Source organism: Canis lupus, chromosome 2 (genome assembly GCF_011100685.1).
Source record: "Canis lupus familiaris isolate Mischka breed German Shepherd chromosome 2, alternate assembly UU_Cfam_GSD_1.0, whole genome shotgun sequence".
Taxonomy (NCBI): Eukaryota; Metazoa; Chordata; class Mammalia; order Carnivora; family Canidae; genus Canis; species Canis lupus.
The window spans coordinates 20187600-20204260 of NC_049223.1; the positions used below are offsets into that span (position 1 = coordinate 20187600).

Below are 16661 nucleotides of genomic sequence, written 5' to 3' on the forward strand. Positions count from 1 at the left end.
AATTCTTTTTTATTGAACTTGGAGACTAAAGAAAATTTGTTCACTGATGTTTGGGAAGCACGGGCATATGAGTATATAATTGTGATTCTTATGTGCAGAATCTCATGACCAGAATTTGGTCATGTTCCTTCTGTGTCTACCAGCCAGGGTGGTAAAGAGAGTAGATTTAAATCACCAAGTACCTGCAAGATTTTATGAGCAAAGTTTTCCACGTTTAAAAAACACTTCTCAAATAAACACATAAAAATCCAGCTTTCAGTTAAAATGAAAAGCCAGAAGATAAGAAAACATCAGAAGAATAACAAGCAAAAAATAATTTTTCCAAATGAATAAAGTTACTTATCCTGGAATGTTGGGGTAGAAAGAAAGAAAAAATCAGTGTCCTTAAGTATTTAAAAGTTTTGCATAGTCTGGCCTGTCCTTCTCATCTAGAGGAGATGAGATTTATTGAGGGGAGAAAAAAATTCAGTCACAGGAGGGGAAAAAAAGAACTTTTTAAAAAAATAGAAACAAAATTTTCATAATCCAACCTGATGATGGGACGCCTGAGTGGCTCAGCGGTTGAGCATCTGCCTTTGGCTCAGGGCATGATCCTGGAGTCCCAGGATCGAGTCCCACATCAGGCTCCCCACAGGGAGCCTGCTTCTCCCTCTGCCTCTGTCTCTGCCTGTCTCTCTGTGTCTTTCATGAATAAATTAATTAAATCTTAAAAAAAAAATCCAACCTGATGGATTGGCCTCAAGAAACCCAACATTGGATTATAAATAGTGAAGTTCTGGTGAATGTTTAATAAACTGCTTATGTGTGTGTGTGTGTTGAGGGTGGGGGAAGCACCATTGCAGCATTTGCTGATTCCCATGGTGTAAATATTCCTACTATGGCTGATTTCAAGCTGCCAACACAATATCACCAAATCTGGAGTTGGGAAGAGGGGCATTAGCACACCATCATATAGTATTTCCCCTTCCAGATACAATACACTTAAATAATATCAAGAGCACAGCTACAGTTACTGGGGCACCTGGCGGCTCAGTGGTTGAGCATCTGCCTTCAGTTCAGGTCATGATTCCGGGGTCCTGGGATCAAGTCCTGCATTGAGCTTCCCACAGGGAGCCTGCTTCTCCCTCTGCCTATGTCTCTGCCTCCCTCTCTGTGTCTCTCATGAATAAATAAAATCTTAATTTTTTTAAAAAAGAGCATAGATACTAGTGAAACACAATAAAATAGTTAATAAATGCTGAGTTTTTGTGTATTATCTTTTTAAAAATATTTTTTTCTGAAATTTACATATATATGTTTTAGTAATGGCTTTAACAACTGATACTCAAAATTCCTGAAATTCTCACAGTCTGTCTCCTCTCAAGAGCCATTATGAACCAGCTCCAGCCCAAGACTGGATAGCTCTAATCATTGTCTCAAGTTAAATGGTGGGGAACCACAGAAATTTACTTTCTCAAAACGGCCTTCCTTGACTTAGTCTTAAATATTTTCCTTTGGCTTTAATCAACAGTTAATATGAGAACCAATTAAACAAAAAAAAAAAATATTTGCTGAAAAGTTCTATCAAAAACTCTATGGCTCTAAGTCTGTGGTTCTTAACCAAGAGGATTTTGCCTCCTGGGGGACAGACAATAATTAGAGATATTTTTGGTTGTCACAACTATGGTAGAAGTGCTACTGGCATCTAGTGGGTAGAGGCTGGAGATACTACTACATATCCTACAATGTTCAGGACAGTTCCCCATCCAACCCCAAAATCCTAACAGTGCTGAGATTAAGAAAGTCTTCTCTGGGTCTTCTGTATAAGATGAAATGTGATAAATTTCTTTAGAATTTAGTATCTAGGACATGTGGGTGGCTCAGTGGCTGAGTGTCTGCCTTTGGCTCAGGGCGTGATCCCTGGGATCAAGGCCTGCACCAGGCTCCCAGCAGGGAGCTTGCTTCTCCTTCTGCCTATGTTTCTGCCTCTCTCTGTGTCTCTCATGAATAAATAAAATATTTATTAAAAAATAACTTGTATCAGTCTCTCTCTTAAAATACTTCCCTCTATCAGATAATAAGAATTGTATAAAAAAAAAAAGAATTGTATAACCTACAATATCTCCCCTTTGTTCTTTACTAGCAGCACCTACGTTAATCCTTGTGCTTGCTCCCATTTAGGACTCTGATTTTCTGTTTTTATTCTAACCTCATTGTACAAAGTCTTTTGTTAATAAGAGAAATTCTTTTTAGAAATAAGAAGAGGATGAATGAGTGGGTGGTCAGTTGGATGGACACTGGGATGGCTATCTAAAAGGATGTCTGGATGTATAATGGATGGATGTATGATGGATGGATAGATGGATGGATGGGGGAAAATTTTTAAAGAGAAAAAGAAGACAGAAGGAGAAATGAAATTTTCCTTTGGAAATGTGAAATACTGAAAACAGTTGGATGGCTGCCTGGATGGCTTTTAAGGGTTTACACAGAATATATTTAAATAAATATTTTTCATTTCAGAGAAAAAATGATCCCTATACTCTTGCATCCCTGGTGTCCTTCAAAGTTAAGAAGATGCCTTATAAAGATCAGCCAGCAAAACTCCCAGAGGGAAGCATAGCAGTGAGTATCTGAAAAATATAGCAGCATAACAATTTCATTGAAATAATAATTTTTTTAAACCACTGTTCAGCTGATGCTACATTTAAGCGCTTATTCCAGTGACCTGAGGAAAGTTTCCTTCTCTGGATCACTATTTTCTTGTCTCCCTCCAGAAATTTCTCAGTGTTCTTTGATCAAATTTTTAAACTTTCAATGTAAATTTCTACTAAAAAAAAAAAGACCCAAAATTTACGGTGTAGGACTAATACCACTTTTTAACCAAGCCATTTTGTTTGAAAGAAGTCCAGATAGCAATGATCATTATAATGAAATCGTCCTGATTGTTTAATTCTAAGGACAGCATAGTGAGTGAGGTGGGGGCCGAAGTTGGGGGGAAGGACTCTCTTCATTAGGGACAGCTGGATGACCTTTGACATCTTTCCTTTCTATGCAAAGAACGATCATTTTCACCCAGAAAAAAAAGTACAGCATGAGCTTCAGTTGAATAAAACATTATTTTTAAACTGAGGCTATTAAGCATTACTGGCAGGAGTTTATCTTTCACAGCACAACTGCCAGCATCCTCAGCAGCTTGGCGAGACCATGGAGAGCAGACAGGAACAGGGGGACAGAGGACAGCAGGCATGGTCACCAAAACCCTCCCTTTACAGTGAAAGTGATCACAGCCAGATCTGAGGAAAAGATGTTTAGATTTAAATCTTTGTTTCTGGGTCATTCTATAGATACACCCCCCCTTAAACCCTGGTCCCCAGGTCTTGTTATTCATAGTCCAGTTTGCAGACATCAGCATCTGCATCACCTAGGAAATCGTCAAAAATTCACAAATAAACCTCACTCCAGACCTGCTGAGTCTGAATCTGCATTTTATCCCAGGGCATCGTGGACACAGTACAGTTTAAGAAGCACTGCTTTGGGAGGGTATATAAGTAGATATGATCATAATGTCTTATTGGCCTTACATCTTAAAATGTAATCACAGGGCAGCCCGGGTGGCTCAGGGGTTTAGCACCGCCTTCAGCCCAGGGCACAATCCTGGAGACCTGGGATCGAGTCCCACATTGGGCTCCCTGCATGGAGCCTGCTTCTCCCTCTGCCTGTGTCTCTGCCCCTCTCTCTCTCTCTCTCTCTCTCTCTCTATGTCTCTCATGAATAAATAAAATCTTTTAAAAAATATAATCACAAAATTTTTTTTTGTAATCACAAAATTTAATCTTGCTAGCCTAGTCTACTTTTAGTAATTTAAATTAGGAAAATGCGTGGATCAGTGACCTTCAGCTAAGTATGTGAAGCATCATCACTCATGAAACTTTAAAATAAATACATGCTAAGACCTCACCCCTGATATCAGGACTGAGTAGCTCTGGGGTGGGGCCCTGGGACTCTGCTTTAAAATCACGGAGAGGGGCACCACCCATTGGTTAAGCCTCAGACCCTTGATCTCAGCTCAGATCTTGATCTTAAGGTCATGAGTTCAAGCCCCACATTGGGCTCCACGCTGGGTATGCAGCTTACTAAAATAAATAAATAAAATATAAATAAAATAAAATAGTAAAATAACTGAGAATCTCTAGCATGGGATCAGGCCCACATTTCAAATGTATTTCAAAACACATTCTCCTCGGCTTCATCCTGGCTCCGCGCCCCCTAATTAGGAAACCTTCAGGAAATCACTGTACCTCCCTGAGGCTGTTAACTATATTCACCTGAACACATTGTTGAGGTTAATAAAGTGATGTCTATGAAGCCCTAGCATTGTACTTGGAACAAGGTATGCCTCAAGGCTCAGTAATAGTAACCCTCCCCCCAAAATGTCTTCTCCCTGGCTGAATCAAGGAAGCCCAAATGGAAATGTCAAAATATTTTAGTAAACTTTGGTGGCATTTTAAAGTAAGCGCGGCCACATCTTTCTTCATTTAGCTCGCCTTTCTTTCCCTCACAGGATGTCTACTGTAGTTTGGATTTATGTTCAACCTAGAAGACAGAGGCTTTGGGATTTTAATATAGAATGTTCATCCAAGGAGGTTCAAAGGCTTGTCTCTCTAAGGGAGATAAATCTGGGTCCCTTTGTTTTCTCCAAGCATGTGTTCCATAGCAGAAACATATGTTACAGTCAATGCCGTCAACAGCATTACGTCTTTCTGTACTGGCCACAGGTGACAGCCTGCTGTTCTCAACTCATCTCAAAAGATCCACAGAATCATCTGATACATGTGCTTCCCCCAGCCCCACCATCCTTGTCATTGCATTTTTTAAAAGCCTTATTATCTGACGTGGATGATTTACCACATCAGTTATGTAAAGGTTATTGGAAAAAATATTCAGGAATGAAGGTACTTTGGGGTCTCCCAACACCCGGCCAAGGGGAGATCTGGCCCATGAGAAGTTTGCTCTCCCCTCCAGGGAAATGACTTTTCTGTGGCTTGGTTTGAGAGGACTGTGCTGTGAGCTAGCTGATGCCTTTTCTAGCGAGTTCTTCTCAAAGGTCATTCCAAAGGTCATTCTGGAAAAGAATGCAGTAGAAGGGAATTGCTTTAAGATGCTAAATCAGTTAGGATAGGTTGTTGAGGGATCCCTGGGTGGCGCAGCGGTTTGGCGCCTGCCTTTGGCCCAGGGCGCGATCCTGGAGACCCGGGATCGAATCCCACATCAGGCTCCCGGTGCATGGGGCCTGCTTCTCCCTCTGCCTGTGTCTCTGCCTCTCTCTCTCTCTCTCTCTCTCTCTCTGTGACTATCATAAATAAAAATAGAAAAAAAAAATTTTAAAGGATAGGTTGTTGAGAGTCCTAAGAGCTCCACTGCATACCCTGTCAATGGGGAAACCCTCTTAGATACTTCTTTTGTAATGAAACTTGTTTTCTTAGGCCCTTGTGTGGATGATTAGTTAGTTTGTATTCCCTTGTCAACATGGTCATGATTCAACCATTTCTTGAGCTCCACGTCAGCCTCACACATGGAAGAAAAGAGCTCTCCCCATCTGCTACCTGCAGCCTGTCTGAGTTTGTAACAAATGAACTCACGAAGCTCGTGACACTTGCCATGTTCAGAGGTGAGGGAAAGGTTGCATGGTGCAAAGGGATATGATTGAGTGCTCAATTATCACAGCGCGGCAGAAAAAAGCAAGATTCAGTTACTTGAACACTTTCTTTGCTTAACAGGGAACGTTGGCATTTGTGTGTCATGTCAATTCCATACCTGATATCTGGGAGGGAATATGATTGTCTAGTATAATTCCCACAGTGGTTTCTATAAAATAGTTCATAAAAATCCTTCTTAGAAACCTCATACAAAAACTGTGAATCCATTTCATTTGTTAGCACAACTTAGGAACCTTAAAATGGAATTATTATATGAATCAATTGTTTGGAGTTCAAACTGCTTATCTCTCATAGGTTATTTAAATGTTAAAATGTGTGTCCAGCTGGTCCACTTTATGATATTATTTTGTTCTAAATGGCACTGTAGGTAGAGTATTTTGGTACATTTATTTAAAACATTCTTGTGACCCCTATGAAGTAAGTTTACACAAGATTTTGTGATACATAAATACAGATGTCAACGTTAATTACAGTTGCAAATATAAGGGAGCCTTTTCCTTCTACCTTGGTATTTTGTCAAAATATACAACAACATATCATAAATGTCCATAATAAAGTGTAGGCATATTAAAAATTTATTTATGGTCTTTCAACCATAATAAAGGACAAGATTTATGATGTGATGAAGGTAAGATTAAACGTTCCCTACTTAGTATCACTTTCGAAGGTCTAAACCACTTATAATTTATGGATCTCACTTCCTAAAATTGCAGATAATTAAAATAAGTGAATTGTTAACATTGTATGCCATTTCTTTAAATAGCTATAGGTCCTCAATACATGAAGATAAAGTGATACAATTTGTTCATGAGTTGGCACACACTTGAGATTTTCTCCTTAAATTTTAAGTATTTTAGTTAGTCGACATGACCTTTCTTTCTTAAAGCAGTTAAATATGTAATTTCTTGCCCATAATCTTAAAGGGAACCTTCTGCCTTGGGACCACCTTCTTGATGAATCAATCTTGTAAGGGAAGACTTAGGTAAATGGGCAAACCACACCATTGTGTGAGATTTTACAAAATGTTCTAGAGCTATACAGTCCAATACAGTGGCCATCAGCCACATGTGGAAAGTGAGTACCTGAGAGGTGGCCAGTGTGAGACTGAACTAGTAGTTTTGCTTTATTTTAACTAATTTAGATGAAAACCTGAAAACTGTTGCAGTATAAGATGTTTTTCCATTAATGCAGCTGTGTTTTTTTCTGTGAGACTACGTTTCACTTTAACCACTGAAAATCTAGTTTTGTCATGTGCTACAAATATGAAATACACACTGGATTTTGGACACTTCATTAAAAAGAAAAGCAGAGTTTAAGATGTCTGATGGATATTTTGGTATCAACTGCATGTTGAAATGATAATAGTTCTGATATTTATGGTTAAATAATTAAAATTAATGTCTCATCTTTTTCCTCTTTTTTAATGTGGCTGCTGAAAATTCTTAAATTACACATGTGGCTTATTTTATAATAAGAAATAGAAATTTCTAGACAGAAATAAACCTGATCTAGAGCAGGGTTACAGAAGGTTCTAGCTTGAAACATGGGATATTTCATAAATCTTATTTGAAATGAGTGAAAAATTATTACAATAAATCAGTGTTTAGTCATGAGAAACTGAGAATTAAGACCTTTTTTTCTTACTAGTAGTTATCTGATGGATAATGAAGTTTCCTGAGGGCTTATCAAAATGAGCTGCAAGACAAACATAAACACTAACAAAGTTTTAGTATTTTCCAACGCTTTATTTCTTGGCAAGATTTCCTCAAACCATTCTGTAATTTCCACAGCACTAATACAAATTTAAATAAGCTTTGGTCCTATAAAAGTAATCAATTAAGTCTTTCCCCAGTCAGGTGGCCTGTGCAGCTCAAGTTTCTAATTTATACAAAGCACTGACTTTCAGGAAAAGCCAGGCTTTTACCTGTTTCCACTCATGAATGAAATGCCCCATTGCCATGTATACACATGAATATGTCACATGCCCCCCTAATCAATGTGTCCTCAGAAGGACCTCCCTTTCCAAGACATATAGGACTCTTCCAATGATGTGTTGCACTTGACTCTTCATCTGCCTCTTTCCAGCAACAACCAATCAGCTCCCCTGCATTGGAAATCTGGAGAGATACTCTGGGGCACTGTTCTTGATTTTCTGTTATTTCTACTGGCCTTGGTGTAGTGACTTCTTGACTAAGTGGTGAAAAGCCTAGAGGTGCCTGGGTGACTCAGTCGGTGAAGCATCTGCCTTCAGCTCAGGTCATGATCCCAGGATCCTGGGATCGAGCCCCACATCAGGCTCCCTGCTCAGCGGGGAGGCTGCTTCTCCCTCTCTCTCTGCTGCTCCCTCTGCTTGTGCTCTCTCTATATATAATAAGTAAATAAAGGGATGCCTGGGTGTCTCAGTGGTTTAGCACCTACCTTCGACCCAGGGTGTGATCCTAGAGACCCGGGATCGAGTCCCACATTGGGCTCCCAGCAAGGAGTCTGCTTCTTCTTCTTTGTCTCTGCCTCTCTCTCTCTCTGTCTGTCTCTCATGAATGAATGAATGAATGAATGAATCTTTTTTTAAAAAAGTAAATAAAATCTTTGAAAAAAAGAAAAAGAAAGAAATGCCTAGATAAGTTTAGGAAAACACCAGAGGCCAAGGAAGGTCTTTGCAGCTCTTGCATTTTAGATTGAGATGATTGGGCACCCTCAGTGCCACATGGATGTCCTAAAGGATGTCTTTTCAGCAGGCAAGAAAAGCAGAATGCAGGCGCAGGAGGATTCCTGAGTTTTCTTGCTTTTAAAACTCTTTGTCCTTTCCTCCTGGTTAATTACATATGATGATTTACAGGAAATGTACATGACATGTGTAATCTGAACTTTTAAAATTCTCAGAGAAAGGAACAGCATGGTATTTTTTAAGTGAGCATAATGTTACTGGGAGCAGACCGATGACAGTTCTGGTGATGAGAATTTCAGAATTTTGGAACTGAAAAGGACAGTCGGGATCACCTACTCTCAAATGATTTTAAGACACTGCTGTTAGAATCTTTGGAAGTGAATGCAAACAAAAAGCCAATAGATTTTTGTAATTATACCTATAAAGCTGGTTTTTGCTTCAGAAGACCCTAATAAGCATATCCTGTTCAATTTAATATTTTATTCATATTTTTCCATCATTGCTGCAAAAAAACAAAAGCCTTCACATAACTTCCCCTACCTGTTTCTACAGGATGACCATGTTTTTTAGATAATAACATCAAAACCTACAGTAGCCTAGTAGCAAAAGAATCCAGGAAAGTCACTGTAGCTGTTTTCCCATCCCATTGCTTTTTATTAAACTAACAATTTGAACAGAACGGTCTGTGACCCTCTGGCCCTTCTTTCAATTCCTTTAGCGCGCGCGCTCTCTCTCTCTCTCTCTCTCTCTATATATATATATATATATATACACACACACACATATATATATATATATATATATATATATGAACACTCACAAATTCAACTATTTGCTATGTTTAACATGAAACCATGGGAGGCAATTTAAGATATTAATTAGGTAAATCAGGACAGGGAAGATGGAGAAGCATGGTTCCTTGTGTTACTGTAAATTACCTATTAGTAAATTTTGGTGATTTCTAACACATGCACCAAATATAGCCTGAAACTATGTTTAGGGGGAAGAAACCTTTATAAGAAACCTCAGAATTGTCCATGGCTCCAGATTTTCTCTCTGCTGGGTCACTGTAACTGGCTGGTGAGTACATGTTTGCTCCTCTCCCTTGTGGTTCCAAAATTCTGAAATTCTCATTATCGAAACTGTATGAGTCTGCTTCCAGTAATACTAGTATTGTTTTGAAAGACCACTTCATGTCCTTTCTCTGAGTACCTTAAGATGCGGATTGAGTGCTGATTTCATAGGTGCTATTAGATGTAATTCACTAAAGGAAGGAGTATAAAGAGAGGGGATTCAGAAGTCATTAATCCCGTTCTTGCTCATGCAGCCATATACATGCAAAGGATCGTTTTAGAGTAAGTTATACAGCCTGCAGAATCCAGGTGGCATCGTGGCTACTTTGAGTCCCTGCAGTGCGTTTCCTCGTGTGCCGTGTGTCCTGTCCCTAGACTGTAGCAAGCAGCGTGAGGTTGATGCCATCTTGGTCGTGGAATGTTGCACCTCCTGCTGATGTGATGGATGAAATAGAGACTGCTTGGTAACGGGAGTTAGCAGGCGAAGGAGGAAGGTATAATGGTGAGTAGGTCATGGCCAGCCTTTTTCTCACTGAGAGCAGAGAATCAAGTTCCTGGCACTGTTGTGCATGTGGAATGACTAGCAGTCTCACTACTGTTGGTGCCTTCATTTAGTCTGGATGTAAATGATACTTGGGGCTGGAGAATGAGTGAATTACCTTATCAGTATGTCCACTGCGCAGAGGAAATGGACACAAGATGAAGGAGCAATGAATAGCTACACAAGCTGACAAGCGCAGAGGCAGGATGCTGCAATGTAATTAAGAAAGCAGAAGAAAGAGATGTGCACCGTCACAGGCCCCTACTTGGGTGGAAATTATGAGAACACCCATATGTTTCCAGCCAGGACACATTCCAGAGCCACTAACCTTTGCCATGCATCTATTATTATCTCCTGATTGGTGGGTTAGAGAATTGTGGCCTAGAGGTTCTAAGCATATATCAGGACTGGACCCATGATCCTTCCAGCCAGGACAGCTAAAACCAGGAGCACTCTGACTGCTTTAACTGGGGCAGTGCTTACTTCTCTCTAAAACCAGATAGCCTTGCCTTCATGAACAGCATTTTAGATCCAATAATATTTTTATTTGTCTTCTCCTTGGCAGAAGGTGTTAGCAGAATGGCTGGGCCTCCTCTTGGTTTTGTCTGAGGCTCTGCAGCTTCTCTTCTGTCTGGGTCTCCAGGGGCACATGGGCAACAGGAGAGCTGCTCTACCCATGTGGGGAGGCAGGGATGGTTCACAGGCACTGAGCGTGCAGTTCTGCTGGGAGGATCTTCTTTTCCTCCAAATTCTCTTGCAACAGTGAGGAATGAAATGACCTCTCATGGCAACTGAAAACTGGATTTAGGATTAAAGCAGCTCCAATGCCTCTGGACAATTAGTGCTCACTTCGCTCCCTGCAATTAATTCCATGAAATCCAAGATGGCTAGTCAGGCTCTGGGCTATCGTTCATTGATAAAACACAGAACCTAGAGTTAAAGAGGTGGTGACATTAGTTGTATGAATCACTTAGTCCCCCTGGTACTCAATTTTCTCATCTGTAAAATGGGGAGTTAGATTAGGTGATCTCTAACCTTTTGCACATTCAACAGTCCAATGGGTCCAATTCAACTCACTTCTCAATGAGGTTAGCTGAGCTCCATGAAGAAATGTGTGTGGACAGATTTGACCTTTCGGAGGGTCTATTTTTAATCATTACTGCCATAAAAGGTCCAGCCTGATTTAAGCTCATTCCTTTCCACTCTGTTGGTTCTCAGTCCAGCTTCGATTCCATGCCAGGGTTTCTGGACTGTTCTGAACCAAACACACACCAAGTGTCTGTAATTAGACCTTTCATCCCACCTGGAGGACCTGAGAATGTGCTGGCTTTTAAGATTCTATGTCTGAGTGTTGTAGACCTTCCAGTCTCCCCCAGGATGATTTCAACTACTATACGGATCTTTTTAGAACTACTCCCATCTCCATATTGTACTGGTAACTGCTGCTTTATTTCATCCAATAGTTTTCAAATTTAAGCTCATTTGCTTTATTTTCCATTTCAGATTAAGACATCAGTTATTTGGGCAACCCCAAATGTTTCCTTTTCAATCCCATTATGGGTAATAATACTAGCAATACTTCTTGGATTATTGGTTCTGGCCATCTTAACCTTAGCTTTATGGAAGGTAAGTTTATTTCTTTTATTTTTCTTTTTGAGTACAGAGGCCACTGAGGGGATTTACAAAGATACACCTAGAGATTTAAAAAGACAAAGACAGAGGCATGATTTGGGGATTTTTAACAGTTGAAAAGGCATAAAGGGAAAATTGTGTCTTGTTTGTTTTGGCAAACTTACTATGCCTGTATAGCTGATATTTAAGAAGACCAAGAGTGTTTAATGTTGCTTTTATCTTGAGATTTCTTGTAAATAAATACAGAGAGTGTTAGACATTTTTAGCTGAGACGTGTGATCTTCTTTCCAATATGCTTGGAGTGAAAATCTTTTTATGAAGCCTTCTTGTGTAATTAATCAAGATCTCAAGCTTGTTAGTGATGTGGTCCTATCAGCAATACTTGAGATGTTTCTTTATAAGCACTACCCAGATGCAATTAATATAGTAATTAATGGATACTTGGACTATCATGCCAAATAGATGCTGCATGTTATAATATTCTTGAACTTGTTTGTTTTTTTTTTTTATCTTGCCCATTAGTCCATCTCCATTAGGAAGATTGAATGTACTCTTTCATGTGTTTTACTGACATTTATTGTAAAAACCTACAATAGGAATTAATTTCTGGCCCCAAAACCAATAGGACTGCCAAGTTTCATAGAGATTTCCATTCCAAAATACAAACAGTGTCACAATTACATGACTAGAAGAGTAATTAATCCAGTCACATCTTCGTTAACCACCATTGTTGTGATTCCCCAAAATCATAGTGTATTTTTGTTTTAAAACAATATGTGACTTGCCTAATAAACTGAGAAAACCTTGCCATGCGAGTTAAATAATGGCTTTCCTGATCATTATCGTAAGCTGTTTTCTGCCATCCTGAGCCTACAGAGTCTGCTGCATAGTTTACCTTTAGAAATAGACCCTTATGTCATTCTGTTATTTATAGTATCTTTGTTTCCATAAATGATACAATGATATGGGGCAGTTGACAGAATATGGTATTGGTCCTGAAAAAAAAAAAAAAAGACAACTCAGTAGTTATCAATAAAACCCAGTGAATTTGGCTTCCAGGGTAAGAAATAATATATAAGAATTGAGGTTCCAGGAGCAGCCCGGGTGGCTCAGCGGTTTAGCGCCACCTTCAGCCCAGGGCCTGATCCTGGAGTCCAGGATCGAGTCTCATGTCGGGCTCCCTGCATGGAGCCTGCTTCTCCCTCTGCCTGTGTCTCTGCCTCTCTCTCTGTGTGTGTTTCTCATGAATAAATAAATAAAATCTTTAAAAAAAAAAAAAAGAATTGAGGTTCCAGGTTTCTAGACCAAATACTAATTGAAATTCAAGAGGATGAAGATTCTAAGATAGCTTCTTCCTCAAGTCGCTGGGTGATCTTTGGGAAGTCACTAAGATGTTCTGGGAGTGAAAGAAATGACCAATCTACTTTTCCTCTATATGCTATGTGTTCCACAAGTACAGAGTGATATGCAAGCATCTCCTCTCTTCTTCTTAAATTCCATCCCAAGGTAACTATGGTATACTTCAGGAGAGATTCTCCCTTCCCTGGCCAGTAGTTAGTGCTCCTGCTGTCTCCAGAAAGCATGCAGAAAAGCAGAGAGGAAATCTTTGGGCCTTGTTGCTATAATCTCAGGAAAAATATGTCAGGTCCATAAGTGGATTATACAAAACAGGGACATTCGCCCACATGGGAGGAGGAAGGACCTGGCAGGAGGAAGGACCCAAACACTCTGCCTGATGCAACAAACTCTCTCTGCAGGTAAAGACTACTCTGCTTCCCCCTTCTAATTTGGAGAATCAGACAGGGAATATCCACAGAGCACTGATTTCCTTAGAAAACACAGAAAGTGAAAATTCTTAGAATGAGGAGTTTCACCCAATTCCCAGACCTGATTTAATAACCCTCTTTTCTCTTGTTCATAGTGTGGATTCTTTGACAGAGCAAGACCCCCCCAAGATGATATGAATGACAGGGAGCAACTGACAGATGACAAAGCCGCTGAGGCATGAATTTGGAGCAAAACCCAAGCTCCAAATATTCGAACATTGGTCCTGTTCAAAGAAAAGGAACACAAAGGTTAAACAAAGATTTCCCTGTACATGCCAGTGACCCTGAAGTGGAAGGGCCCCAGAAATATCACCTCATGTATGCTGCACTTTGGAGAAGCTGCCGCAGAGCCCAGAGACCCTTCTGGGTGAGATAATGTCCGTCCTCAACACTGTGGAAACCGTTAGCAATGGTGGAAGATGTCTTTTGCTTTAGTTGTTCTCTTTTTGGCAGACGCTCTGAAATGGGCATGGGAACTCAGTTGCTTTCCAGGTAAATCCAACTCAAGCCACGGAGATTAATTATTTGAATTACAATCGACTTCTGACAGTGAACTAGGACCAAACCTTCCAACACTACTGCATCTGATGGAATATTTGACACCTCCCTATGGAAAAGACACATTTCTAATGAAGTTATGGCTCAGGGAGACAAGCATATGTTGTTGGTACTGTGAAAGTACTTTTGAAATGACCAAGATAATCTTGTAACTGAGGAGAACAGTTTATTTATTTATTTTCCATGTCTCTAGGCAGATATTCTGGTCATCTAGAAGATTTGAACATTACAATTTGGTTAGCTGCTTTTCAAAATCACTAAATTTCCTTCTAAGATTACCATCTTGTGCAGATAAATTAACAGAGCTTCTTCAGGATTTAGACAGTGCTAAGGAAATCAGACAGCTTCACTTAATACCATGCCACCCGCTACCTGAAATCACTTTTGTTCACACCTTCCAGGGACTCACATCTGCTTAATTCAGCTTTGCAAAAAGTTGTATTTTATAGCTCCTTACATGGAAATAAAAATCTTCCCACTGACTTAATTAGCAATACACAAATCTCAAGGTACTCTTGAACCTCTCCGGTTAAAAAATAATGGTAAAATTTCTACAGTCCATTAATAAAAAAGCAATTTTACAATATGGGTAAATGTTACTTTTAATATCTATAAGAAGCAACGCCAGTATTTACCTTGGGATTAAATACCTATTTACTATACCTCAAATTTATATACACAGGGAAGATGTGTTATGCATACATGGGAAAGAAATATAAAGTTATGCAGATACAAGATGAACCCAGAAAAGGGATTCCTAAGACTTTTATTTACAATTGCCTATTCTAACTTTACTACTCATCTTTACTGCTAATCTTTATAGTACATACCTTTGGAAAATAATATTTATCTTAGCTATTCTTCCATCATCTAAAGTCTAACCATCACAAAACGTTGATGTTTAAAACTCTTGTAAATAATCCATAACCGTGTGTAACGTCATCATGTTTGAAGTCAAGTTGACCAGCCAAATTCATATAATCTGCACAATTTTATATACTTTTTATGATAATGAAAACTTACTATGAAGAAATGCTGAACAAATTTTATATTTATGTGCAATATTTTATAGACCTATGTATCTAAAGCATGTTTACACTGGCATTAGTTATTTTTTTAATTAATATCCTAGGTATTACAGATAATAGAACTAGTGGACCAAAATCCTGAAGTTTACAAAGCAGTTGGAAAATTTGTGTTCCCAATGTCAACAATCACACTTTATCTGAAAGAGGAGCCAGACTCACAGACACTAAATTTTCCATGGTGCCTTAACCTGGAGCTAAGCCATTTGGCTACAGCTGCAGAGCTTCATCGGAAACCAAATGCAAGTCACATGGAAAAATATTCTGATGAAGTTCATATTTTTCCCACTTACAAATTCAGTCCTGTCATGGCAGCAGTTTCAAGTCTATAAGGACTGAAGTCTGGCTCCTAATGTGTATGGCTGACTGTGGGTGAGAACTGCAGGTGCCTCAGAGAGGTTAGGTCCCACACCACCTCTGGGGGTCTTCCATGTTCGCTGTCTCAGTAGAAATGGTTTTGTGGGGAGGTGGCTGTCTGTATATGATTGGAGGAGTGCCAACAGATTTCTCTGCCCCCATATAATGCCCTAACTCTTGTCATCAGGCCTGACTTTGGGTCAATAGGAATTAGCTCCTCAGAATTTGGGGTCATAAGAAGTCCCTGAGAACACATACCCATTGCCTTTTCAGCTAACATTTGCAAAGGAACTCAGAACTCCTGGAGCTACTTAAGTTAGGACCCCGTGAGCTGGGTCACACAGACACCTGGAGGAAAGTAGAGATGCCATGAACAAGAGTAGGACCAAGAAGGAGCAAGATCTAGGGGCTTCCTCACAATCTCAACCAAGAGTGGTCCTCTCTAGCGGGATGGGCACTGCTACCTACAGACACTTGGGCACACAGTGGCCCCCTCTGCTACTTCAGATGTGGAAGCAAATGGAGGAAGGGGGACACCTGAGGTCAGGTGGACCCACCAATCATCAATTCCTGAGCATTGTTTCTGCTTGAGGAATGCTCTATCAATGCACTGAAAGTAACTGCTTCCCACATAGCATCATCACCAATCGCTTTCATAATTCACATTGTACCAGGCTTCTGTTAGAGTCTATGTATATTTTAGACATCCCCATTGCAATTCTTGCAGCTGGTTTTGAGGATGTGGAAAATGGGCAAATCAAGTTTCATACACTTGGAGATTTTTATACAGTAAATAAGCAATATAGTTGCCCCTGACACCCCACTGTTTCAACTCAACTCCTTTCTTTTTCTTCTTTTATTTAAATACGTGTGTAGATATCTGTGAAGATTTTCACATACCTATTTACCTTGTCACTAATAAAATGAAAAATTAAAGACATGATGATGTACTTGTGGTTTCTTTTGCATGCAATGTAAAGCTTTACCACAATAGCAGAGATCAAAAGTTTCTGTCTCTATGCTTTGATTTTCTATTATTATAAAAACATTTAACGTTGGAAGAAATTTGAGAGTGAGAATACAACATTTCTTTGGGATGATGAGAATGTTCTAAACTTAGATTGTGGTGATGTTTGCATAACTCGATCAACATACCAAAAATATTGAATTTTACACATCAAATGGGTGAGTTTTCTAGTACATGGATTAAATTTCAATAAAAATATTT

General features: G+C 39.5%; 1 protein-coding gene across 1 annotated transcript in view; it reads left to right on the forward strand.

The window, feature by feature from the left end:
• Positions 1 to 16373, forward strand: part of ITGA8 (integrin subunit alpha 8) — a 169267-nt gene extending 152894 nt beyond the window's left edge. Inside the window, exons 28-30 of the mRNA XM_038530016.1 lie at positions 2500 to 2601; positions 11479 to 11601; positions 13529 to 16373. Of these exons, the coding sequence (XP_038385944.1) occupies positions 2500 to 2601; positions 11479 to 11601; positions 13529 to 13615 (312 nt within the window). The 3' untranslated portion in view covers positions 13616 to 16373. The remainder of the gene's footprint in view (positions 1 to 2499; positions 2602 to 11478; positions 11602 to 13528) is intronic.
• Positions 16374 to 16661: the final 288 nt, after the last annotated feature.